The sequence below is a fragment of the Marmota marmota genome, unplaced genomic scaffold (genome assembly GCF_001458135.2).
Source record: "Marmota marmota marmota unplaced genomic scaffold, marMar, whole genome shotgun sequence".
Taxonomy (NCBI): domain Eukaryota; kingdom Metazoa; phylum Chordata; class Mammalia; order Rodentia; family Sciuridae; genus Marmota; species Marmota marmota.
In genome coordinates this window covers 32165489-32192519 of record NW_026000249.1, presented here as the reverse complement: position 1 = coordinate 32192519, position 27031 = coordinate 32165489, and the positions used below count along the sequence as shown (strand labels likewise).

At 36.9% G+C, this 27031-nt stretch overlaps 1 protein-coding gene across 6 annotated transcripts in view; it reads right to left on the bottom strand.

The window, feature by feature from the left end:
- The window catches only part of Kdm6a (lysine demethylase 6A), a 96398-nt gene extending 76264 nt beyond the window's left edge, over nt 1-20134 (bottom strand). For all 6 annotated transcript variants that reach the window (XM_015488122.2, XM_015488125.2, XM_015488124.2 and 3 more), the window contains exons 1-3: nt 20112-20134; nt 19155-19213; nt 10308-10428 (exon numbers count right to left, since the gene is read on the bottom strand). In XM_015488122.2, the coding sequence (XP_015343608.1) occupies nt 10308-10346 (39 nt within the window). In that variant the 5' untranslated portion in view covers nt 10347-10428; nt 19155-19213; nt 20112-20134. The remainder of the gene's footprint in view (nt 1-10307; nt 10429-19154; nt 19214-20111) is intronic.
- Between the last annotated feature and the right edge of the window lie 6897 nt (nt 20135-27031).

The following is a 27031-nucleotide window of genomic DNA, read 5'->3' as shown; positions in this document are numbered from 1 at the left end:
GAAGGAAATAATTTTAAGTCTGCCAGGATGTAAAAATTAGGGATGCTGTATAAAACTTTGTCAAAATTAGTGTACTTTTTGTGAGGTAATGATAGCATACTGGCCCGTGTGCTGCTTCACTGTGTGGGAGTATGACAAGTCAGGACGGCTAAAGGCTATCTTGTTAGGAATTTCCAGCAATAGTGGGGTGCTCCGGAACCTGGAGGAAGGATTTCCATCGCACGAGGATCGGCTACGGGGACTCAAACGCGAGAGGTTAGTCGCACGGAGGGTAACACTGCTTATTCAGCAAATCGCCCCGCGGCTAGAGCCGTTCAAGCACCGTACTCAGGGCTGAATTCTGGTTTCAAGACAGGGGAAGGAAGCGGTCCATCTCGGTTCTCCACACCGGTCAGACCACAGAGGAGGCCAGCAGCCACCATGTTGGTAAACTGACGTCACCTTCCCTGTTTTCGACTGACCGCAGCTCATTCAGCCATAGATCAGGTAATTTCAGGCTGCAATTCGCCTGCGGCTTGCAGACAGATTGCTAGGGTTCAGCGCCTGGGTGCTTCTTAGAACCTGAGCTTATCGGAGCGAACACCGAGCGCGGGGCGGCCGAGTTCCGGCTCCCGGAACCGTCCCGCGGAGCCTGCGGAGGCTGCTTCTTGGACCCTGCTCCTATCAGAGCATACAACAAGCACTAAGCAGCCGAATTCCGGCTCCCGGAACTGAGCCCGCGGGGACTGCTTCTTGGAGCTTACACTTATAGGAGCTTACACCGAGCACGGAGCGGCCGAGTTCCGGCTCCCGGAACTTCCCTGGCCCGGGGCTAGGAGCCCGCGGAAACTGCTTCTCGGTCCGGGTCCTGCTGAGGGCCGGTCAGGACTCACCCGTTGCTTTGGTTGCCCGGCAAGGGGAACGAAATGCTGCCATTCGCATAGGATACCAACATGGCAGAGATCTGATGTCAGCAGAAAGCGGCGGAGGAGAGAACTTCATCAATACCAGCGGTGACATAAGCAGTTGGTCTCCTGGTAGGGGGGGTGAGGCACAGTCACCCGAGTCTCCTCAATTTGTCGTTGAGCCAGAGGGGAGAAGCCGGGCCGCCGCCAGCGCCCGGAGCAGGCCCAGCGGCTCGCCAGCGTGGTGACCGCGTGACCCCAATTGGAGAGGGGGCGGAGCGGAGCCGCCACTCGCACCCGCAAGGTGGGCAGACCCGCGACCCAGTGGTACATGGGCGTGGTAGGAGGGGCAGGGCAGAGCCGCCGTTCGCGCTTGCAAGGTAAACAGACCTGTGACAGCCGGGCGGGTCAGGCCCAGTGGCCTGCCAGTGTGGTACACATGTCACCCCAACTGGAGTAGGGGCAGAGCAGATCCTTCTCCCACGCCCGGATCAGGCCCTGCCGGTGTGGTGGTCACGTGACCCCAATTGGAGTGGGGGCGGAGCGGAACCGCCACTCGTGCCCGCAGGGTGAGCAGACCAGTGATCAAACTGCAGATCAGACCCAGGGGTCCGCAGGCGTGGTAGGAGGGGCAGGGCAGATCCGCTGCCCGCGCCTCCAAGGTAGGCAGACCTACAACAGACCGGCGGATCAGGCCCAGGAGCCTGCCGGCGTGGTACAAACACCACCCTAATTGGAGTAGTGGCAGAGCAGAGTCGCCGCCCGTGCCAGGAACAGGCCCAGCGTCCTGCAGGCGGGGTAGTCACGACACCCCAATTGGAGTAGGGGCAGAGCAGAGCCTCCACCCGTGCCCGAAAGGTGGGCAGATCTGCGACCGACCAGCGGGACAGGCCCAGTGGCCTGCCGGTACGACAGACACGTCACCCCATTTGGAGTAGGGGCAGAGTAGAGCCGCCGCCCGCGCCTGCAGGGTAGGCAAACCTGCAACCGACCGGCGGATCAGGCCCGGTGGCCTGCCGGCGTGGTACACTCGTCACCCCAATTGGAGTAGGGGCAGAACAGAGCCGCCGCCAGCGCCCAGAACAGGCCCAGTGACCTGCCGGCGTGGTAGCCACGACACCCCAATTGGAATAAGGAGAGAGCAGAGCCGCCGCCCGCACCTGCAGGAAAGATACGCAAGCAGTATGAAAAGACAAGGAAAGAAAGGACCACAAGCAATGCAGGTCAACGCAACTTTAGAAGAGGTAACAGCTGCAGCAGATGGAATGTCAGATAAAGAATTCAGGATATACATGCTTCAGATGATCTGGAGTATCAAGGAAGACATTAAACAGCAAAATCAGACAATGAAAGATCACTTCGACAATGAATTACGCAAACAAATCCAGGAAGCAAAGGATCAACTATACAGGGAGATAGAGGTTATAAAAAACAAACAAACAGAAATCCTAGAAATGCAGGAAGCAATAAACCAACTTAAAAACTCAATGGAGAATACTACCAGCAGAGTAGAACACTTAGAAGATAGAACATCAGACAATGAAGACAAAGTATTTCAACTGGAAAAGAACATAGACAGCTCAGCAAGACTGTTAAGAAACCATGAGCAGAACATCCAAGAAATATGGGATAACATTAAGAGACCAAACTTAAGAGTCATTGGGATACAGGAAGGTACAGAGCTCCAAACCAAAGGAATGAGCAATCTATTCAATGAAATAATACGAGAAAACTTCCCAGACTTGAAGAATGAGACAGAATCCCAAATCCTAGAAGCCTACAGGACGCCGAATGTGCAAAATCATAAGAGATCCACACCTAGACACATTATAATGAAGATGCCCAACATACAGAATAAGGAGAGAATTTTAAAAGCTACAAGAGAAAGGAAGCAGATTACATTTAGGGGTAAGCCAATCAGGATAACAGCTGATCTTTCAACACAGACTCTGAAAGCTAGAAGATCCTGGAATAACATATTTCAAACACTGAAAGAAAATGGGTTCCAACCAAGAATTGTGTATCCAGCGAAATTAAGCTTCAGGATGGAAGATGAAATTAAAACCTTCCACGATAAACAAAAGTTAAAAGAATTTGCAGCTAGAAAACCATCTCTTCAAAACATCCTCGGCAAAACATTACAGGAAGAGGAAATGGAAAATAACAATGAAAACCAACAGTGGGAGGTAGGACAGTAAAGGGGGGGGAAATAATCAAAGAGGAAAACAAACCATGTTTAGTAACAGAAATAAACAAATATGGCTGGAAGAACAACCCATATCTCAATAATAACCCTAAATGTTAATGGCTTAAACTCACCAATTAAGAGACACAGGCTAGTAGAATGGATCACAAAACAAGACCCAACAATATGCTGCCTACAGGAGACGCATTTGATAGGAAAAGACATACATAGGCTGAAGGTGAAAGGTTGGGAAAAATCATATCACTCATATGGACTTCGGAAACAAGCAGGAGTGTCCATACTCATATCAAATAAAATAGATTTCAAGCCAAAGTTAATCAAAAGGGATAAAGAGGGACACTACATACTGCTTAAGGGAACCATACACCAACAAGACATAACAATCATAAATATTTATGCCCCAAACAATGGTGCAGCTATGTTCGTCAAACAAACTCTTCTCAAGTTCAAGAGTCTAATAGACCACCATACCATAATCATGGGAGACTTCAACACACCTCTCTCGCCACTGGACAGATCTTCCAAACAAAAGTTGAATAAGGAAACTATAGAACTCAATAACACTATTAATAACCTAGACCTAATTGACATATATAGAGTATACCACCCAACATCAAGCAGTTACACTTTTTTCTCAGCAGCACATGGATCCTTCTCAAAAATAGATCATATATTATGTCACAGGGCAACTCTTAGACAATATAAAGGAGTAGAGATAATACCATGCATCTTATCTGATCATAATGGAATGAAACTGAAAATCAACGATAAAAGAAGGAAGGAAAAAGCATACATCACTTGGAGAATGAACAATAGGTTACTGAATGATCAATGGGTTATAGAAGACATCAAGGAGGAAATTAAAAAATTCTTAGAGATAAATGAAAACACAGACACAACATATCGGAATCTATGGGACACATTGAAAGCAGTTCTAAGAGGAAAATTCATTGCTTGGAGTTCATTCCTTAAAAAAAGAAAAAACCAACAAATAAATGATCTCATACTTCATCTCAAAATCCTAGAAAAAGAAGAGCAAAACAACAGCAAAAGAAGTAGAAGGCAAGAAATAATTAAAATCAGAGCTGAAATTAATGAAATCGAAACAAAAGAAACAATTGAAAAAATTGACAAAACTAAAAGTTGGTTCTTTGAAAAAATAAACAAAATCGACAGACCCTTAGCCATGCTAGCGAAGAGAAGAAGAGAGAGAACTCAAATTACTAGCATACGGGATGAAAAAGGCAATATCACAACAGACACTTCAGAAATACAGAAGATAATCAAAAACTATTTTGAATCCTTATACTCCAATAAATTAGAAGATAGTGAAGGCATAGATAAATTTCTTAAGTCATATGATCTGCCCAGATTGAGTCAGGAGGATATAGACAACCTAAACAGACCAATATCAATTGAGGAAATAGAAGAAACCATCAAAAGACTACCAACTAAGAAAAGCCCAGGACCGGATGGGTATACAGCAGAATTTTACAAAACCTTTAAAGAAGAACTAATACCAATACTTTTCAAGCTACTTCAGGAAATAGAAAAGGAGGGAGAACTTCCAAATTCATTCTATGAGGCCAACATCACCCTGATACCTAAACCAGACAAAGACACTTCAAAGAAAGAAAACTACAGACCAATATCTCTAATGAACCTAGATGCAAAAATCCTCAATAAAATTCTGGCGAATCGGATACAAAAACATATCAAAAAAATTGTGCACCATGATCAAGTAGGATTCATCCCTGGGATGCAAGGCTGGTTCAATATACGGAAATCAATAAATGTTATTCACCACATCAATAGACTTAAAAATAAGAACCATATGATCATCTCGATAGATGCGGAAAAAGCATTCGACAAAGTACAGCATCCCTTTATGTTCAAAACTCTAGAAAAACTAGGGATAACAGGAACATACCTCAATATTGTAAAAGCAATCTATGCTAAGCCTCAGGCTAGCATCATTCTGAATGGAGAAAAACTGAAGGCATTCCCTCTAAAATCTGGAACAAGACAGGGATGCCCTCTCTCTCCACTTCTGTTCAACATAGTTCTCGAAACACTGGCCAGAGCAATTAGACAGACGAAAGAAATTAAAGGCATCAAAATAGGAAAAGAAGAACTTAAATTATCACTATTTGCAGATGATATGATTCTATACCTAGCAGACCCAAAAGGCTCTACAAAGAAACTATTAGAGCTAATAAATGAATTCAGCAAAGTGGCAGGATATAAAATCAACACGCATAAATCAAAGGCATTCCTGTATATCAGCGACAAATCCTCTGAAATGGAAATGAGGACAACCACTCCATTCACAATATCTTCAAAAAAAATAAAATACTTGGGAATCAACCTAACAAAAGAGGTGAAAGACTTATACAATGAAAACTACAGAACCCTAAAGAGAGAAATAGAAGAAGATCTTAGAAGATGGAAAAATATACCCTGTTCATGGATAGGCAGAACTAACATCATCAAAATGGCGATATTACCAAAAGTTCTCTATAGGTTTAATGCAATGCCAATCAAAATCCCAACGGCATTTCTTGTAGAAATAGAGAAAGCAATCATGAAATTCATATGGAAAAATAAAAGACCCAGAATAGCAAAAACAATGCTAAGCAGGAAGTGTGAATCAGGCGGTATAGCGATACCAGACTTCAAACTATACTACAGAGCAATAGTAACAAAAACAGCATGGTACTGGTACCAAAACAGGCGGGTGGACCAATGGTACAGAATAGAGGACACAGAAACCAATCCACAAAACTACAACTATCTTATATTTGATAAAGGGGCTAAAAGCATGCAATGGAGGAAGGATAGCATCTTCAACAAATGGTGCTGGGAAAACTGGAAATCCATATGCAACAAAATGAAACTGAATCCCTTTCTCTCGCCATGCACAAAAGTTAATTCAAAATGGATCAAGGAGCTTGATATCAAATCAGAGACACTGCGTCTGATAGAAGAAAAAGTTGGCTACGATCTACATATTGTGGGGTCGGGCTCCAAATTCCTTAATAGGACGCCCATAGCCCAAGAGTTAATAACAAGAATAAACAAATGGGACTTACTTAAACTAAAAAGTTTTTTCTCAGCAAGAGAAACAATAAGAGAGGTAAATAGAGAGCCTACATCCTGGGAACAAATTTTTACCCCTCACACTTCAGATAGAGCCCTAATATCCAGAATATACAAAGAACTCAAAAAATTAAACAATAAGATAACAAATAACCCAATCAACAAATGGGCCAAGGACCTGAACAGACACTTCTCAGAGGAGGACATACAATCAATCAACAAGTACATGAAAAAATGCTCACCATCTCTAGCAGTCAGAGAAATGCAAATCAAAACCACCCTAAGATACCATCTCACTCCAGTAAGATTGGCAGCCATTATGAAGTCAAACAACAATAAGTGTTGGCGAGGATGTGGGGAAAAGGGTACACTTGTACACTGCTGGTGGGACTGCAAATTGGTGAGGCCAATTTGGAAAGCAGTATGGAGATTCCTGGGAAAGCTGGGAATGGATCCACCATTTGACCCAGCTATCGCCCTTCTCGGACTATTCCCTGAGGATCTTAAAAGAGCGTACTATAGGGATACTGCCACATCAATGATCATAGCGGCACAATTCACAATAGCTAGACTGTGGAACCAACCTAGATGCCCTTCAATAGATGAATGGATAAAAAAAATGTGGCATCTATACACAATGGAGTACTACGCAGCAATAAAAAATGACAAAATCATAGAATTTGCAGGGAAATGGATGGCATTAGAGCAGATTATGCTAAGCGAAGCTAGCCAATCCTTAAAAAACAAATGCCAAATGTCTTCTTTGATATAAAGAGAGCAACTAAGAACAGAACAGGGAGGAAGAGCATGAGGAAAAGATTAACATTAAACAAAGACGAGTGGGGGGAGAGAAAGGGAGAGAGAAGGGAAAGCATATGGAAATGGTAGGAGACCCTCAATGTTACACAAAATTTCATAGAAGAAGATGTGAGGGGAAGGGAGGGGGGAACAAGGGAGAGAATTGAACAACAGCAGATGAGGTAGAAAGGGATGATGGGAGGGGAGGGGAGGGGGGATAGTAGGGGAAAGGAAAGGTAGCAGAATACAACAGTCACTAATATGTCATTATGTAAAAATTTGAGTGTGTAACCGATGTGATTCTGCAATTTGTATTTGGGGTAAAAATGGGAGTTCATAACCCAATTCAGTCAAATGTATGAAAGATGATATATCATGAGCTTTGTAATGTTTTGAACAACCAATTAAAAAAAAAAAAAAGAAAACAGGACACCCTGGGATACATTTCTTATGTGGGTAAAAAGAATACAGTTATTATGAAAATAAATTTTATTTTATTTAAATATGTTACCATCTAAGAAGTATTTTATATGTTACATCCCTCTTCAGGCAGAGGGAAAGGAAATAAGAGATGACCTGATCCATAAGGAACAGATTGTTTACATCACCCCCCCACAATGAAATATCCTTTTTACTTAACTTTCACTCCTCCATTAAATACAAACAGTATATTTCATATTGAACATTTGAACCCTGCTCAAACACTGGTCACACCTGATCAAAGCGTAATTGCATCTCCTTTGAAAAGGAAATCAATTAGAAATGGCCAGGTGTCCTATTTTTAGCCAATGAGATACAAGGGGAAATATTTTTGAAGACATCAACAGGAAGCCAGGATCTTTTTCTTCCATGAAATGATGATCATTACCATTTATTAAGCACTATGATAAGCACATAAGCCACTATTCTATGATGTCTTTCTATATAAGACATGAAAAAGGAAACATTACACTTTGGTTGCATATGGCAACCATCTTACCTCTTGTGAGGTAGACAGTATTATTATGTTACATTATCAAAGAAAGCAACCAGTTATCTGAATAAGTCAATACAGTACTGAAAAGAAAATGAATACCTGATGAAATCTTAGATCAGATGAATCAACCAATCCTGAAGCTACTATTTTTTGTCATTTTAGCCAGCTTGTGTTGGAGTTCCTGAGGTTGTAGCCTAAGAAGCACCTATACCAACACACTGTGCTAGGAAACAGCTTAACATGGTGGAAAGGTCAACAGAAGTTCCACATTTATCCAGATGAAAGAAAAGTACTAGTCAGGAAATTTGGAAGCAATCTAAGGGGAAATAGGCCTATCATTCCTTCTGATTCCTACCTCCCCCTCACACATGACTAAGTACTTATAGTCATAAACCAAAATACCTTCTCCCCAACTAAAAACATTGATGCCCCAAATTCTCCTTAAAATAAACAAGGAATGCTGGACAAAGGAGGCTTAAAAAGCCAATGCCAGGGCGGGGGAAGCCTATGTCATGATGAGATTAAAAAAACATTAAATGAAACCTTCATACTATAAGGAAGAGAAATATAAGGATTCTTACAATTCTTTTCTATGTTCATACAAATGAAACAGTCATAAGAAAGCTACCAAGTTTTTTTTTTAATAAATGCTAAGATCACCATGACTTAAATGTTTGTCAGAGTTTAACTTTTTCTTTTTTTTTTGAGACTTTTTTTAAAGATTGAAACAATCTTTATTTATTTTATTTATTTATTTTTTTATGTCGTGCTGAGGATCAAACCCAGTACCTCACAAGTGTGAGGCAAGTGCTCTGCCACTGAGCTATAACCCCAGCCCCGGTTTCACTTATTCTTGAATAAATAAAAGTGGCATATAGAAATGTTTTGGTTCAGCATAAGTGAAGCAAGGACATTTTCAATTAGTTATGGAGTACTATTTCCCCTGATTAAAGGGATTTTAAATATTGCCACCTTGGTGAAAACAGATTTGCATCCATAAAATTATTTAAGATACCACTGTACTGGTATTCAGAGGTAGTCAAATTCTATAATTCAGGCCACATCTGATTAATTGCCCCCTCCACAAATATATTTCCTGAGCAACATTTACCAAACTGCTACCAAATAACCTTTTGCAACATAATAGGCATGTTGTGACAATACTGGAATTGCTCAAATAAGTTTATTTTGTAACATAAGACATGTTAAGAGTTCTTGATAGCTAATGGAAACTGTAAAGGAGATGTTAAAATATCCAAGGCAGCATATCTGAATTTATTTTTCATTTCAAATCCACTGGACATCCCACAGTTAGCTGCTCTAAGCATGAGGAAAATTGCTAATTTCCAGGCAGCCCTTACTCTCCCATACCGTTTACAGTTAGCCTAGGACCTATTTCTCAACTGCACTTACCTTCAAACAATGTGATCTACATTTTTCACAATTTACTTGTCTTACTACTTTGGGTTGTGTGTCTCTCTCTTTTCCTACCATCAGCATTGTTTTTTAAAAACTCATAAATGGTAAAATATATATATATATAATGTTCTACACTAAAAATCGAAACAATTAGGCAATCTTAAGTAGTTAAAAAAAAAAAAAAGACTTCAGTAGCTCCTTCTTACTTTAAATTATAACCCACTGTAAAGTTATTCTTCCTGCTTTACCCTGCCCACACACACATACCTTTAGAATCAAGATAGCATGCAATGAGCACAGGAAACTCAATGAAGAAAGAAAAATTGGAGAAATATCAAACTTCCACAGGTAGGAAGTAAGATACTTAATCAACAACATATTATCTTTTCCCAACAATCTTTATGCTTACAAACCAGCAGTTCACAGGCCTTGAGAATATTCCGTTTTACAATTCAGGCATAAAACATGCCCTGCTGGAAAGTTGGACATATTTTTATTAAGATCATGCAAAGAATGGTTAATGATTGGGTCACAGATACAGAATCATAAGTAGCTGCTTTTGACTTCTACAGGGGCAAATCACTTAAGAGGGTACTCAGATGTGCATCACCCTTTTCTGATTACAGACCTTAGTCAAAACTTAGAAACAAAATGCAGGTTTAACAATATAATTAGTTACCATGAAAACCTTAGCATTATAACTACTTTGTATCCTGAAACCCAACATTATATATCTTCTGGTTCACAGATGATAAATAGTTCCATCACCTAAATTTTCAAATTTTCTTTAAAAGTGCCAATATAAATTCCAACATTTCTCAATGTTCTAATATTTAACGACAAACAAACAACAACAACCAAAAAAAAAAAAAAACAACAGAAATGAGACATTGTATCTTGGAAAAAAAAAAACCCAACAACCTACCTTTAAACTAGACTCATAGTCTGTGTTCACTTTGAACATAAGCCCAAGTCGTAAATGAATTTCCTTGGCTCGACAAAAGCTGGGATCAACATAAAGCACCTCCTGAAATGCTTTAATTGCCCTGAAAGAATATAGACATAAGATAGCTTAACTTTTTAACACGTGCATTAATTTTAGCTTGGTAGTACAGTAAAATTTCTGTTTTATGCAATACTGTTTTAAAGGAAATGTCAGTTTTATAAAAATGATGTGAATAAATCATAAGGGAAAAAAAAAAAACTAAAAGGGGGATTTGGGCCTTAAAGGCATATCAAAGGAGGAAAGGAAAATAAATTTACTCTAATTTATTCAAACACTTTTTCATAGTTTAGTAAAATTCACAATGTGAATTGATTTCATTGCTTCTGGCATTTCTTGGAGGAGAAGAAGATAAGGCAGATAAGAATATTTTGTTTTTGAGTTGAGAGATTAATTCTGTTTCTTATCTACTCCATAAAAATAAGAGTTTTCAAAACTTTATATTTTTGTCTTTCATATTTAGGTCTATAATCTATCTGTATCTTATCTTTTATATTCTGTGAGGTGGGCATCAGTTTTCATGTTTTCTATACTAATGTCCAACAGTCCTATACCATTTATAGTAAACATCATCCTCAATAAAAAGTTCTACAGTGTTACTTTATCTTAAATTAAATGTTCATATTCATGTGGATCTGTTTCTGGGCTCTTTATTTCAGTCTGCTGTCCTAGCTCTATATCTGCATTAAATTAACACTGTTATCTTTCATAAAGATTTTGATTACCAATAGAATAAATGGGGGAGGGGGATTTTCACCAAATACATTTTATGTTGCTTAACTTGACATTACCTAATCACCTGTCTACTTTGAATTTTAAAAGTATAATACCAGATGTAACAGTATGTTAGATGTCATTTTAAATACCTCTACATAATTTAAAATTTATCCCAAACACAAGCTAATATATTCTTTGCAAAGTTATTTTAACAATTAGCTCTACTATTAAAAACCTTAATGGTGGCTATTTTGAATCTTAGAGTCTTTCAAAACAAAAACTAGACTTTTATATAAAAAATTCAAAATATCACATCACCAAAAAACCTCATGTGTCTTTAGAAAGTTTATTTTAGTGAATTCACACCTTATTTATTTCCAGAAATATGTGTGGCTATATACATGTTCATTATAAAATCAAGAATTCTAAATGGTTGAGTTTATTGGCAGGAGAGTCAAGAGGCAAAGGGACATGGAGCACAGGTCTAACCTGGTTATGATAGTACTTAAACTTCTTCTGGAAGAAGACCTTTGGTGTCCATTTATTAGATGGTTTTTTAAGTGGGTAGATATGTACATGTTTTATTATATGATATACACAGGCTTTGAGGCAGTAGAGAGGGATCAAAGGACTGACAGGAAAGAACTGGGACAAATTAACATTCTAATTCAAAGGTGGCTTACTATTTCTCTCAATCAGTGCCCACACGTGCGGAAGGGGGGAGACAACACACATTTATGGGGAGTGACATCAAAAGTTTAGGAAGAGGGGCTGGGAGAGGACATAGGTCAGTGATAGAATATATGCTTATCACCATCTCCAGCACGCCCATGTGCGCACACATACACACACCCAAAAAAGAACGAGAACACCTGCAGCAATAAACGAGCTTTTAGGAGCTTCTGGATTGATGGTAATATTTTATTTCTTGAACCAGGTGATGAATGTCTATGTTATATGAATGTCTACCTTAAAATAACAAGTTAAGAGGTACACTTCTGATTTATGCACTTTTCTTTGGGCATATTATATTGTGTAGTAATAAAAACATAAATAATGCTTTAAAATATCCTAATAATCTTACCTTATGATAAGGGTCAGAAAATTATCTGATGGAATGAATGGGTTTAGAACAAAACAATGTCCATATGTGCCAATAAAAACCTAGGCAGACTTGAGTCACAGACTTGAAAGAAAAAGAATGAAAAGTGGAAGGCAGCAAAAGGGAAGAAGGAATAAAGAAACAGAGAAGTTGAGGGAGGGTATAAAAAAGGGTGTACAGGGAGGAAGGGAAGGAGGGAGAAGGTACAGAGAACATCGGTAGCAACCCCTCAGAAGAAATATTTCCTACTCTACCTTATATTCTGTTCCAGCCTTTTCCCTAAACACAATATTTGTAGATATCTTACACCTTCAGTCCATCGGTGCCTTCAGCACAAATATATCTACAATTTGGTTCAAAATGTCACACAGGTACAAAGAAACACTGGTCTATTTTAACATATTCTCTATGTACATTAACACACTAGGGTGGAAGGGTACTACGATAAGCAAAAACATGTACTACAAACAGACTAGGCTGGGTCTATTATGTTTATGTTTATTTTTTTTTTCTTTCATACTGGGGATTAAACCCAGAGAGTGCTTTACCACTGAGCTACATCCCTAGTCCTTTCCCCACCCCCACCCCCATTTTTGAGACAGGGCTTTGCTAAATTGCTAAGGCTGGCCTCAAACTTGGATTCTCCTGCCTCAGTCTCCCAAGTCACTGGGATTATGTATGCCATTGCATCTGGTCTGTTTCTTCTTTAATGTCTATTAAAAGTCCCAGGACAAGGTAAAACCAATATACACACCAATCATCAAGTTTTCTTTGTTGTTGTTTCAAAATTCACTTCAGATTCAATATTTCTTGGACCCAATCTTTAGCATCTCATTACTAAATTATAGAAATAAATTCTTTAAGGACTTCCTCCCTCTGTTCTAATCTGCATTTATTTCCTTGAATATGTGGCTCTTGTGACTGCCTAACAACTTAATAATAATCCTACCTCCATGATGCATTTAAGATCTGTGAACCTATTGAACATTGTTTCCTGTTATGCTGTAACATTGTTCCTCCTCATCTGTGAACTGGCTACCTCAGGAATTTCTTCATTCTAACAAAGGCCTCCATGGCTTCACTGCTTCTTCTCTCTATATTCTGCTGATCTGGAATATTTTCATTTTTCAGCTTCCCTCTAAATCCTTCAAGACTCACCACCCAAACTCAGTTATCAACTACTTTTTGTTTAGTGTTAACTAGAAGTTTTCTATAATCAAACCATTTTATTTTCTACCATTTATTTTATTATTTTATAATCAAACCATTTTATTTTCTACCATTTTATTTTCACACCATTTTATTTTCTGGTGTATTGTCTCCAGTTTGTCTAAGTCTATTCCTAGGATCCACAGTGTTCTTTTATTTTTAGTATTCTAAATAATACAGCCACAGGTTTAAGGTTAATAGACATTAACTGATTCCATCACTTTTACAGTTAATTGATAGGACTTCCTGTTGGAGAAGAAGAAACTTCACATTCTTTTTAACTGATCAGTTCCCCTCATTTAATACAAAATACACTATGCAAATAAATTAAAGTTCATTTTCTTTCTTAATTTTTGCCCATTTTTCTCTCCTGTGTGTTTTTTCAGATTTTCTCAACTGGGGAAACAATAAAACAAGTATGTGTGGGACAGGGGAAGATGGAAAGAGGTAGAGAACATAGGTAAGGTTCTAATTTTGGTTGTCATTGACTGCATTCATATCTCACCAAAATAAGTGTAGTCAGAACCTGGTCTCTGCAGCACAAATTACTAAATCACCAACAAATACAATTTCTGCTGACTTCAGAACTTTTGACTGACAAGAGAATTTTAGAACATAAGAAATGGATACCAAAAACTATAAAATACTTTTATGATACAATGCCAGAAAGGTTCATAATTTTTAAGCATATTCTCTACTACAATGAAAAGTGCATATTGCTGTCTACACTATCATTGGCATTGTAAATTATAATTTGAAAAAAAAATTATACCAACAAAATTATTTCTATAGATTTTTCAGTTTAGATTATTTTCATTTAACATCTACCATTGTTAGCAATTTAAAGAAGAAAATGATAGAAAGTTAAAAGTTCAACAGTACTACTTCCAAAAAACATATGCATGTGCTGAATGTATGTTAACACGGTTATTTTTAATAAAATTTCTATAAAAACACAGTTTTTAAAAGCCCTTTACTGTAATAAAAATATTATTATCATTAACTAAATATCCCTAGCATAGTTTTAGTACCCTTGAAAAGAGGCATAATAAACTTTAAGTTCTCTGGGGTTAATAAAGCTAAGCCTGGAGATTTCCCTCAGGGATACATGAAAGGGTAAATGAATTAATTGTACAACATTTCACACTAATTAAAAAGAGAATATTTGAGCTCTAAATCAGTAATAATACACACACAACACATATATATTTTCACACATATATATTCAGAAATTTAGAGATTATTTTTAAACGACACAATGAAAAAGATTTGGTGAAATAATCAGAGTCAAGTAGGTAAGATTTTAAAAAGTGAAGATAAAAAGACAAGGCAGACCAAATAGTAAATGGCACCCACAAAGTCACAGTGGTTCAAAAAATAAATTTAAAAAAAATTACTAATTACTTTGAGGACGTTTTTAAGGAAATGTTAATACAATGTGACTAGTACAAAGAATATATTTAGAGGAATACTATGCTAGAAGGGTGAGGTTGAATCAAAAAGTACTATAAATGTGAGTCTAGGTTAGAAAGATGATGCACAAGTTTACTGACATGAATGTTTGGTAATGTATTACCTCTCCTGCCTCTTTTACCCTCACTATTCACTCTTCATTTTAATCCCTCCCTTACTGAAAGATTTATGTTTTTATACAGTTTTTCTGAAGTTTGATTAATCAAAACCCTTCAGAATTCTGACAATCTTTGAGTCACTAGTAAGCATAATGTATCAGAACTGCTTAGTTAAATCTGCTAGTTTTTATAATAAAATGCCAAATTAAAAAAAAAAATCTGTTAGTTTTTTCAAAACAGAAGTGTCCATAAACTCAACATGTTAACATCAACTGTTTTACTTTAATGGAAATAAAACCAAACTTTCAATCTAAGAGTGTGTTTATATTATGATAGCTCAAAACTATACATTAGAGTGTTTTTTATCAGACACTGTGCTAGATGAGCCTCAAGATCAATGGTATCACAACTACATAAGGTTTATTATGCACTATTCTCTTTCATTCTACCAAAAAGCTTCAAGATCATCACTAAATTCACTATTCTTTTTCCCTACTGCACTTAAAGTATTGACCATACAGGAGAACGGAAATTCTTACACTCTTTGAGAACACCTATGATTAGTGCAGTGTTGTGGGGAAATGAATTGTAAAGAAACTTTACTAGTTAGGTGTTAACATTTCTTTTTTGAACTCAACTGTACTCCTTTCCCCTAATCATTCTTGATGAAAACATAATAATTATCACTACATTTCCTTATCAAACTGTTAGTTAGATTTGGAAACCTAATTTCTATAATCCTATGCCTGTAGCACAGACTATTCTGATATTCAAAAGAATACAAAAGGTTATAGGCCAAACTTAGTTAATGGTTTTTAGGAAGATGTATTTAGGGTATGGCTATAGGCTGTACTGGGAAGAATAGTTTGTTTCCTTCAGTTTTATTTTTTTAAAAACTTGATTGTTATCCCCCCTCAGCTACCTTTTTCTGTCAGTCTTTCCTTTCTCTGTACTTCACTTCCTCTCACTCTAGGGTACAGAATTCTTGCCAAAGACAACTTCTTCAGTTCAAGGTACCCTTTCAGGTGGCAATTTAGGGCATGGGGTTGATATGCACGCAATGTAAAGGAACAGCTTTATAAAGACCCGTTTCTAGCTCTTTGCTGTAGATATTTTACCATGTGCCTCTATGTCTGTTTTTCTTCTTCTAGAAATCCTTTTTAATGTTTGGTCCCAGATTAATCAAGCAACAGATGATGTAATGTACTACTTTACGACATGGGCTCCTCCAAAAAGAGGCTTACAACTGAAACTGAAAAAAATGACCAAACAATTGAACTAATCTAAAAGCTGACCAATAGAATCAACTCTAAAAGAAAAAAGGGTAGCATAATCTGACAAGAAGCAAACAAGTTAAGAGCAAGACTATAGTTTAAAAAACAAAACAAAACAAAATTTGCTTTTAACCAAGTTAAAATTGAGTTTAACCAAGCCAAACTCACATGTTGGTTACACATTATTATAAAATATTTAATCTTATTAAATGCCAACAGACACCATAACCAAATACCAAATTTTGCTTAAATTATACATGAATCAGAAATACAACACTGAGCCATCCTAGGCAAATTCTCTGTGCTGACAATGTGGGGGCGGGGGGGGAGAGGCACGCGTGCAGAGGCCATTCTCTTGTCTAGAAACACTGTTCAACACCCCCAAACAATCTGGTGTGTAATTAAAATTTCCTAACCCCAGTAACCAACAGGCATTCACAAATATAACACAAAACTAGCTTTAACCTAAGTAAGTTCCTACCACTTAAAACTACTCTAAACCTTTCACTAAGCACTACCCCATGCTTTCTCATTTTGTAGCTGTTCAAGAGACAACAAGTTGAGGCAGAAACGTTAAGTATAGTTTGTGAACGAACATTTAATCAGCAAGAGAGAAAACACATAGGGTAAATTCAGACAATAAATGTATTATTTTAGGAAGTAGCTACAGCATTGAAAGTCAAGACATGAGAAAATGGTGGTGACTAAGACAAGATCAATAAAGCAGAGGGCACTTATTAATGCAGACATTGCTTATCCTTTTATTACTCAATTTTATTTCTTAGGTTAACCTAAATATACAGAAATTGTATGTAGGTAAGGAATCAAAAGAGGTAATAATTTTCCACAGCTATAAGACCCTTAACATAACATGAACACATACTTATTAAAGCAATCAAACTTTGAACTGATGACAGCTTCCTCACTATCTTTATGTTCTTATCTTAAATATAAAGGGAAGCTCACAAGTTACCACTGGTATGTGGGGAAAAAAAACTAGGTGAGCTGTTATGAGGTATATATAGCCATTCCTCAACTGTTCCTTGCCTTGGTTTCCATTTAAATTATTTCTGGCATACCATAAAAGACAATCAATGTGCCCCAAGATAACAACTACAAATACTGATTAAAAATAATCACTTGAGGATGGGTACAGTGGTGCACACCTGTAATCCCAGCAGCTCAGGAAACTGAGATATGAGGATCACAGGTTCAAAGCCAGCCTCAGCAACAGAGAGGCACTAAGCAACTCAGTGAGACCTTGTCTCTAAATAAAATACAAAACAGGGCTGAGGGTGTGGCTCAGCTGTTGAGTGCCCCTGAGTTAAAACCCCAGTACAAAAAAAAAAATCACTTGGTGTGTACGTACACACACACACATATATGCATGCATGCTTGGGGAATCTGATACACATCTTACTTTCTCCACATGCAAAAAGGAGAAACCCACTAAATTATCTCTAAGACCACTTCTCTGTTACAACTTTGAATTCTATAAGCAAGATTTTCAAGAAACGTTACCAAGTACTTATCCTTGGTTTTAAATATGAAACACAGAACATGATATTAGGAGGTTCAACTAACGACTGCTATAAAACAAGAAATAATTCAAGAGAAAAATTTCAAAGCTTCTTTATGAAGATCTCAATTACTGGTTTCTAAAAAGCAATATTCTGAAGGATTATAATCCTCTATATACACACATAAGTGCTCTGTAATAATGTGGTTTCCATACATGATCAAAAGCCAACAGGACCAAAAGATAAGACCCAAGTAGGGAAGAAAAAAATCATACTATAAAAAGCCAGTCACATCCAATGTTTCATTTTTAAGGATACCATATTAAATCACTGCCAATGAATATGTGGAAGTTCTGTACTAAATACTCAGGATACATATCAGGTACATAAAAGAGTTATAACCTTCAGCCAAACACATAATCACCTTCCTCTGAACTCTCACTGACAAAGTTAAATACACTTCAAATTTTTAAAACAAGTTTATGCAAGGCTTTGCAGTTTAAAAGACGTATATTATTACATCTGAGCATCAAAATTCTGTAAAATACCTATGACTATAATGTCGTTTTCTTTTTATAAACCAATGAGAAAACAAATCTAGGGAAATTATTTGACTCAAGAGCAAACAAAGTGGCAATGTTACAACCAGAATGCCAATCTTTCAACTCAAATTCTATATTCTTTCCATTAAAGGAGCTATCTGGTAAAGAGAAAAATAACAATGGGACAAAGGCCATAGTAACAGAGCCCCACACTTTATAAAATCTTACACATTGCTATAAAAATTAATCTCCAACTCTGAAATGTTACCATTTTTCTTATAGAAGAGAGAATTAAGAGTTTATGAACTGGTACATAGTTATTAGAAATTGTAAAGTGGTAGCCATTGTATGGCAGGGAGGAGTCAGAAAAGGTAAAATTACTGGTCATCATGTATCAATAAAAATACTGGTCATCATGGATCATTTACCCACAGATCTTGAGATCATAGTCATTCTTTAGTTAAAACTAACCTGGGACTACCAGTCTACAATGAGTGAGAAATTTCAAAATGCTTCCTAATTTAAACCTTCTTTGACCAGAATCTCATATCAGATTCTTCTATATACACAATTCTAATAATCTAAGGCGAGTCAACACATCTGAAGGAAAAATCTAATCATTTCAATAGACTACTGAAAAATGTAGGGTTACTGACACAAAAATATTTTGTACAGACTATGTATGAGTGTGTGTGTGTATGTGTGTGTGTACACACACATACACATACACACACACACACTCATACACACATAATCAAGCAAAAACAAACCAAAGAAACTAAAACAAACTATTTACTGGGAACAACTGGAGTTATTAGTTTTATGTCAACTTACCACTGAAATGCATTGTAATGGAAGTAGACCAAACCAAGACCATATAAAAAGGCAGCATTCTATAAAGGAAGGGAAAAAGAGACTTTTAGGAAAACCATTTGTATCTAATGCATATGATGTAATTACTATAAAATATAGTATCCAAGATATTTTAGATTCTTAAAACTCTATCATGCATTACAATATATTTACAATATACTTTTAAACAACAAAATAACAATGATGAGTCAACATATGGCACAGAATTTAATCAACAAAGATACATTCTATTAAATCAAACTTATCAGCATAATTCTATCAGTAAATTTAAAATAAAAAACTCTTCTTTAGGAATAAGAAAATGCTAAAACTATGCTATCCTATTCTCTCTTGTTTGCATCTGCATTCTTTCTCTGTTTCTTTCTGCTTCTTGAACTGTTTTTAATTTTACGTTCAATATTGCTAGGAAAGTACTTAGAATTCAAAAGAAATACATAATATAAACCTAGACAAATCAGAACATCTAAAAAAGAGAGAAAGATAAATCACATGCCAAAATAACATGGGTTATTCTGGGTTTTAATCACATCTGATTCCTTCTGCAGTATGAAACAGAAAGATGCCAACATTTATCCTGACTCATTTTACCTCTGGTCTCCAAAGAGGAACTACCTACCTACTCCCTTTCTTCAAGAAAGGCCAACATTTGAATATCTAGTTTATGTTGTACCAATAACTAAGCAAATCTGTCTTAGTAAATCTTCTCTGAAACTTTCACACTGATTCATATGAACAAATTTCTCTAATATTCTGTATTTTAAATTAAAAATTTCTCTGATTACTAAAAGATTAAAAATTTTAAACTATTATTAAAGTAAAATGTTTTTTGCTATATAGTCTTCAGTTATATTTCCCAAGAAGTAGACCCTGAGACAAAGGTTTTAGAAGTTTTGGTTTAAGCCGTGCGCGGTGGCATACCTGTAATCCCAGTGGCTCAGGAGGCTGAGGGAGAAGGATGGCGAGTTCAAAGCCAGCCTCAGCAACTTAGCGAGACCCTAAGCAATTCAGTGAGACCCTGTCTCTAAATAAAATACAAAATAGGGATGGGGATGTGGCTCAGTGGTCGAGTGCCCCTGAGTTCAATCCCCGGTACCAAAAAAAAAAAAGAAAAGAAAAAAAGAAAAAAAAAAAGAACAACAACTTTCAGTTTATTTGGGAAATTACCCCAGAAAATACCTTTTTTGAAAAGAATGAAGAACTAAGACAGGAAGGAAAGAAGTCAATAAAAGGATGCATTAGGGAGTTGATTATAGCTAGAACTAGGGCATTTATCCCCCAACTGCTGTCACTTTGCTGACTTGAGAAAAAGATGTTTAAAAGTCCAAAACATAAGTGTTTTCAACACGACTTTTTTTTAATACTAAAATGTGTTCTAGGATTACACTGTGCATTTCCTTTGAATTGTAAGTACTTCCTAGAAACACTTAAAATTGAAGTATATCACAAAATGTAATTAAATGAAAATTCAATTTCCCTAAGTTCTTATTACCCCCAACTTTCTGAATTACAACATTATGTGACAGAGGTATTCACAAATTCAGGGAAGTCACAAAGGTCTCAGACAACATCCATTTCAAAAATTCATACTAAATTTGTTAAAAATTTAGTTGAAATTGTTTTTAATCAGGATCATTCATTTGCTAATTCACCAACTGAAATAATTTTAAGCATTTATTGAGTGCCAGGGACAATACACAGGGTTGAACAAGCCAAAATGAATAAAATATTCCACTCTCAAGAAGCATGAAATCCAGGGAGTGAGAGGGGAGGCATAGATACTCAGGACGCAGGAGTAGTTAATTCAGAAAGTCGAGATTTGAAAGACCACTGTCTTCGTAGGGACATGGATAGGGAGGTTAGTGGTGAAGGGAGCAAGGCTTGTGTAACAACAGACAACAACCCAGTAGGAAAAGTGGAAATATGAGTTTATTGAGGGGTAGTTCCACTTTTATAACACATCCTACATTCTCCCAACTTTCTTATTTGTTCATACTTCATCCTTCAACTGAAATCTTGCTCCATCCTTATCACCCTATAAATTCTATCAATTTTTCAAAATCCATTTAAATGTTACCTTCCCCGTGAAACTTTGCTGTTCTACCTAAAACCAGGGTAATCTTTACAACCTCTTAATTTGGTCTTAGCAAAAAGTATATGACATTATTATTGTGTAATAATAAGTACTTAGGTTTCTGTAAAATGGTAATATCTATTTTTAAAGATTCTAATAACCCTATGAGGTAGTAGAAGGCTTTGTTTATAGAATGAAGAAACTGAGGATCACAGACTAAGGAACTTGCTTAAGAAGGTACTAAGTAGTAGACACAGAAACTGAACCTAGGTCAGCCTCTAAAGCTCACTTTTAAATACCGTGTTTTATTGTTATTGTTATTTAATAACTAATCTCTACTTCATCAAACAAAAATGCCACAACAACAGAAGTGCTAATCATCTGTGTCTATCCCTATTACTAGGTAGGACAATGTGCTTCAATACAGCAGAAAGTCAAAGATTTATTATATCCAATCATTTTGTTGTGTGCTCAGTCTCCTTGGGTGACCCAGACAAGCAAAAGGCCTGGCCCTTATCTACTATTAACTAGGAGATGAATCCCATTTTTCAATAACAAAAAACAAAGGTATCCAAACATTTATTGAGCACCTAGAGCTACAGCCGAGTTATAAGGTACTGTGAAGATAGTGATGACAAAGTTCAGAACACATTATGCCAAAATATGGCACCTTGGCATACAAAACATTTAAGCTGAAGAAATTTGAGAAATAGCTCAAGTAGGAAGGATTTTCTGACCTTCTGCTACCCTTCTCTGAAGAAGGTCATTTCACCCCCATTTTTGAGTTATCCCCCCACCGACCTCCCAAGATAAAGGGACACAGAGAAGAATCTGAACTAACAAGCCTTGCTAAGTTTCTCCCAGTCAGCTCATATCCTTTATCCTAGGACAGAGGAAGACTTTTATTCTTTCATCAAACCTAGCATAAACACACTCAGATTTAGCTGTTTCTTCATATCTTCCTTGTGAAGGCTCCCATGTCACATAAAATTCATATTAAATAAATGCGTGTACTTTTCTCTTGTTTGTCTTTTTATTACAGGGGCCCCAGACAATGCACCTAAAGTGAGTAATAGGAAATAGTTATTTTTCCTCTCCTATGGTAGTGAACAAAGGGGCGGGGTGCTATTCTCAATGAATTTATAATCTAATGACAAAAGATTTTTGAAGTTAAGGTCTAATAATAAATGCCAAGCTACAAACTTAATGAAGTATAATCAAGACTAGGAGAAAAGCTAGGATAGTACTTGGGTACTACATCTCAAGCATGGTTGGGAAAGAAATGGAAACATCTCAGCCAAGGGTCCTTAAAATATTTGGAAATAGTGAAGTATGAATTGCTATGCCCCAAAATACATATATCCCCTCCAAAAGTCAACATACTATCTCATCAAAAATGCTAATGGTATTCCAATTGGGTCTGTACAAAAGAATGAACTGAGTAAAGGAATTAATATGGAAATGAATTTGAATCTCATGTAGTCACTCTTTACTGTGAAGAGTTAGGGGAGCAGTTTTATGAAATTTGAATTTATAAAATGTGTAGAGTCCCCCGCCTCCAATCCATGGGGGGATAGGTTCCAAGACCCCAGTAGATGCCAGAAACTGCAGATAGTACTGAACTCTATATATGCTATTTTTTTCCTATACATACATACCAATGACATAAAGTTTAATTTATAAATTCAGCATAGTAAGAAATTAGCAGCAATAACTAAAAAATACAACAATTATAACAAACTGTAGTAAAAGTTATATGAATGTACATGCTTTTACCCTTTCTCTCATAATATTGGTTTTTTCTTGAGATCATGTGGGTTCTTCGCTCACTACATACACCTAGTTTTATCATATGACCTGCAGTGTTGCCACAGAATACCAGAGTTAATTTGTCCTTCTATGTTTCGTGCCCTTGTGCCTCCTTTACATTTTTATGAATATAAGTTTATTGGGTATCTTTTTCTAGAAGGGCCAGATTTTGTCACAAATCAAGACTTAAACAGTGTCCTTAATCAACTTCACTAGATATGTGGCAGCAGCCTTTTCATCACAGACACAGACTCTCGGGAATTTTTATATTTTGCAGTCCAAACTTAATTCCTCAATTTTAACCATCCTTTATTTGCAGTAAATGGCTTAGTGTCACTCTTTTCAGAGGATCCTTTGCTGAAATCTTTGTATAGGCTCAATGCTTTCCAGGACAACCTGTTGCTGTCAATTAGAACATATTGTCTCCTATGTCTTCTGTCTACAAATTTAATATCCATATTAACTAAGCACTTATCACATACTTACATACTGTAACCAAAATTTCTGCAGTTTGAGGTGTGATAGCAAAAGTAGTGTGAATTTCTTTTTCCTTCTCCACAATTTCAGATAGAGAATTCATTCTTAACAATCTTGGCATAAAATTTTCTTCTCTTATTAATTAAATCGAGAACTTACATCATTTTACTTATAGGAAGCAATTCATGATTCCTCTTTCGTATATCCAAATTGCCTGCATCACTACTCTTGCATTGTAGGGCAATTATTTAGTAAAATAAGGGTCACCTGAACACAAGCACTATGATACCAAGACAGTTAACATATGATAACCCTGAGGACTAATAATTGACTAACAAACAGGTAACATATACAATGTAAATATATTGGACAAAGAGATGATTCACATCCCCAGCAGGATGGAGTGGCATGGCGCAAGACTTCAGACATACTATCAGAACAGCAGGAAATTTAAAACTTATCAATTGTTTATTTCTGTAATTCTCCGTAGTTGGTCTCAGCCATGTGAAACTATGAAAAGCAAAACTGCAGATACAAAAGCATTGCTGTACTGATACCTCAGAGTACATTCTTATGGTAAGAATACCCACTAGAGAAACCAGTAAATTATGGTACACAGAACAAAACCAGGCAGTCCATGGCCACACCCATCATTAATATATTGTCTATGGTTATTTTCAGCTACAACAGTTGAGGTAAGAAATTTCACTGGAAATCATCTGATTTATAAAACCTAAAATATTTATTATCTAGCCCTCTACAAAGGAGGTTTGCCAACCTCTGACCTAGACTGTTATTACAGTACCCATTACCACAGCAAGTTAAGAAATTATATCTTGATGAGATTACTATCAGTTTCTAGTGAAGATTCTTATACTGTGTCTACAGTAAAGCCATTGCAGTAAAGGATGTAGTTCATTAGGTTAGCAGTTTGCCAAAACTGAAATCCACAGTGGTGTTTCCACTAATCCCTAATATAGCTCTTAGATAACCACACAGTTCTTAGATAAACTTCTGAATGCTCCGTTACATAATTAGGGCTCCAAACTGTACAACCCCAGACAAGAAAGGGAAGCAAACTGTAATTTTCAAAGTTAAAAGGCTGCGAGCTTTATTCTATCTAGCCCTATAGGAAAAAGGTATTAAAAACAGTAAGAAATGGGAAATAGACATTGCTGTTTGTCATAGTTTCCTCAGGCTATTTCCAAACTGAAGGAAAGGTAATTGAAGGTTCTGCTTCCATTTTCATGAACATCCCAGAAGTGACTGGGAAAAAGAGTGCTAAATCATAGTAACAGTGAACTTTACAGAATAAAAGGTGAAATAAAGAAAACTTTGGCCATCTTATATTAGACAACCGCTACAAAATCTTCTTAAGTCTCTGAAATCTCACGAAAGGCATGCTGGTTGGATAACCAAACCCCTCTTCCCAGCCACCTTCAGTGAGATAAACCTGGTAATGTAACACAATTCCTGCCATTGAGAACAAGCAGATTTGTACCATGGAGTTTCTAGAAAAGATGTGTTTTCTTTTTCTCCTTGTGTCGCCTTTTCTCTTCTGTTACTGTGTCATAGTCACCAGAAGGCTAAAGGAATTAATAGCATACCAAAGTGGTATGAAAAATCACTTTAAATTGAAAACATCTGAACAATAAGCAGTTCTCTAGACTGATGCCCTTCCCACCTTCCAAGGAGGTTCCAGATTGAAAAAAGACTACCCCTTAACACTGGAAAGCAGAAATTCATTAGTATCAAATTCCATTACTATCAAAAAGTCCAACTGGAAAAGGTAGAAAGTATGGAGGCAGTAAAAAGATCTGATTACTAGGGGAGGGAGGGACAAACAGGAAGAGCACAGAGAATTTTTAGGGCAGTAAAAATACTCTACAATACTATAATGGTAGATAGATATCATTTTACATTTTTTCCAAATCAATGGAACAGCAACGAAAGTGAACTCTAACATAAACTATAGAATTTGGGTAATAATGATATCAACGTAGGTTTATTGATGGTAACAAATGGTAATGGGAGAGGTTATATATATATATGGGCAGTGGTCACAGGGTTTCCTTAAATTGCCTTTAATGAATAATTGAGTAACTTATGGGAAAACAACAGGTGTACTAAACTTGAGCATAAATGGGTGATAACAAAGGGAGGCAATTAAGAAATATGGTGGGGCTGGGGTTGTAGCTCAATGGTAGAGTGATTGCCTACTATGTGTGAAGCACCACGTTTGATCCTCAGCACCACATAAAAATAAATAAATAATAAAAAAATATTGCGTCCATCTAAAATTTAAAAAGAAAAATTTTTTAAAGAAATGTGGCAAGAAAGAAAGATCAATGGGACTAACACCTGACAGGGTCTACTGGGATCATTGTAAAGTCAGTTATGGTCACAGGTTTCACAATGTATATTAGAAGGGAAATTTCTTTGGTAGCACAGGCATACTAAAACAGTTTCCTAGTCAATGACCCCAGCACATACAGTAACATAGGAATGACTTGTAGATGAAGCCCCTCTGAATGATATGGTCACCAGGACAGTTCTGGAAAGGACCAACAAGGGTCAAACCCCCCAACCCACTCAATGCATAGGTGGAGTTAAACACTGGTCTGGTGAAGACTGCAGAAGGTGAAACCCAATTCTCATGGCAAACATAAAACAGCAATAACTTTGGAAGTAGCATTAAGTTTCCTCTGTCATTCTCAGCTCAGAGATGATCCACTCTTTCTCTTGAGAGTATGCTTTGCTTGAGCCTTATTTTCACTTTAAAAATCATCTTGCTTGGCTTTTCATATCTGACTTGACTTTAAATTTTGCCTCATTGGGACATAAGAACCAAGGTTTGGAGCTTCTGTTCCCCGTTCAACTGTGACATTCTGAAAATTTATTTCCAGTTACTCAGAGTTGCTCACCAAACCAACTCTCAAGTGTAGAATAAATAAATTTTCTTTTTTTCCTCTTAATCTGTGTATTGTCAATTGATTGTGGGATCTCAACTACTAGACCCAAGTTGGAAAAAAGTGTATTTCCACCCAGAGTAACAAGCATCAACCTGTGTGTAAGCTTCTGACTGGGCGCGGAATGGCAGGACAGTCATGGACATACCATGATTTTAAAGGAAAACAAGCTTTACAGAACACAGAGAATCAATGCATTTAAGATCAGAACACTGCCTTCCCCCATAGAGTTATTTTGTATTGACTGTGATATGTTGTTGAGAAAACAACAGTCTAAACCTTTACCCTAGGAGCAGGAAGGACAAAGTAGCACTAATGAGAAGGCAATGGTTTCCCAAAGGAAAGGAAGGCGGGATGAAAAGAAGAAAATGTTAATAAAAGTAATATTAAGGTTTCTGAAACTTTTATTACATATGATCTAAACCGAATGTAGTCTAAGACAACTAACTAGGTTCTAAATGACAACATATTGTTATAATGTTGACAATTTGGGAGTGTTATCTGGTTATAAC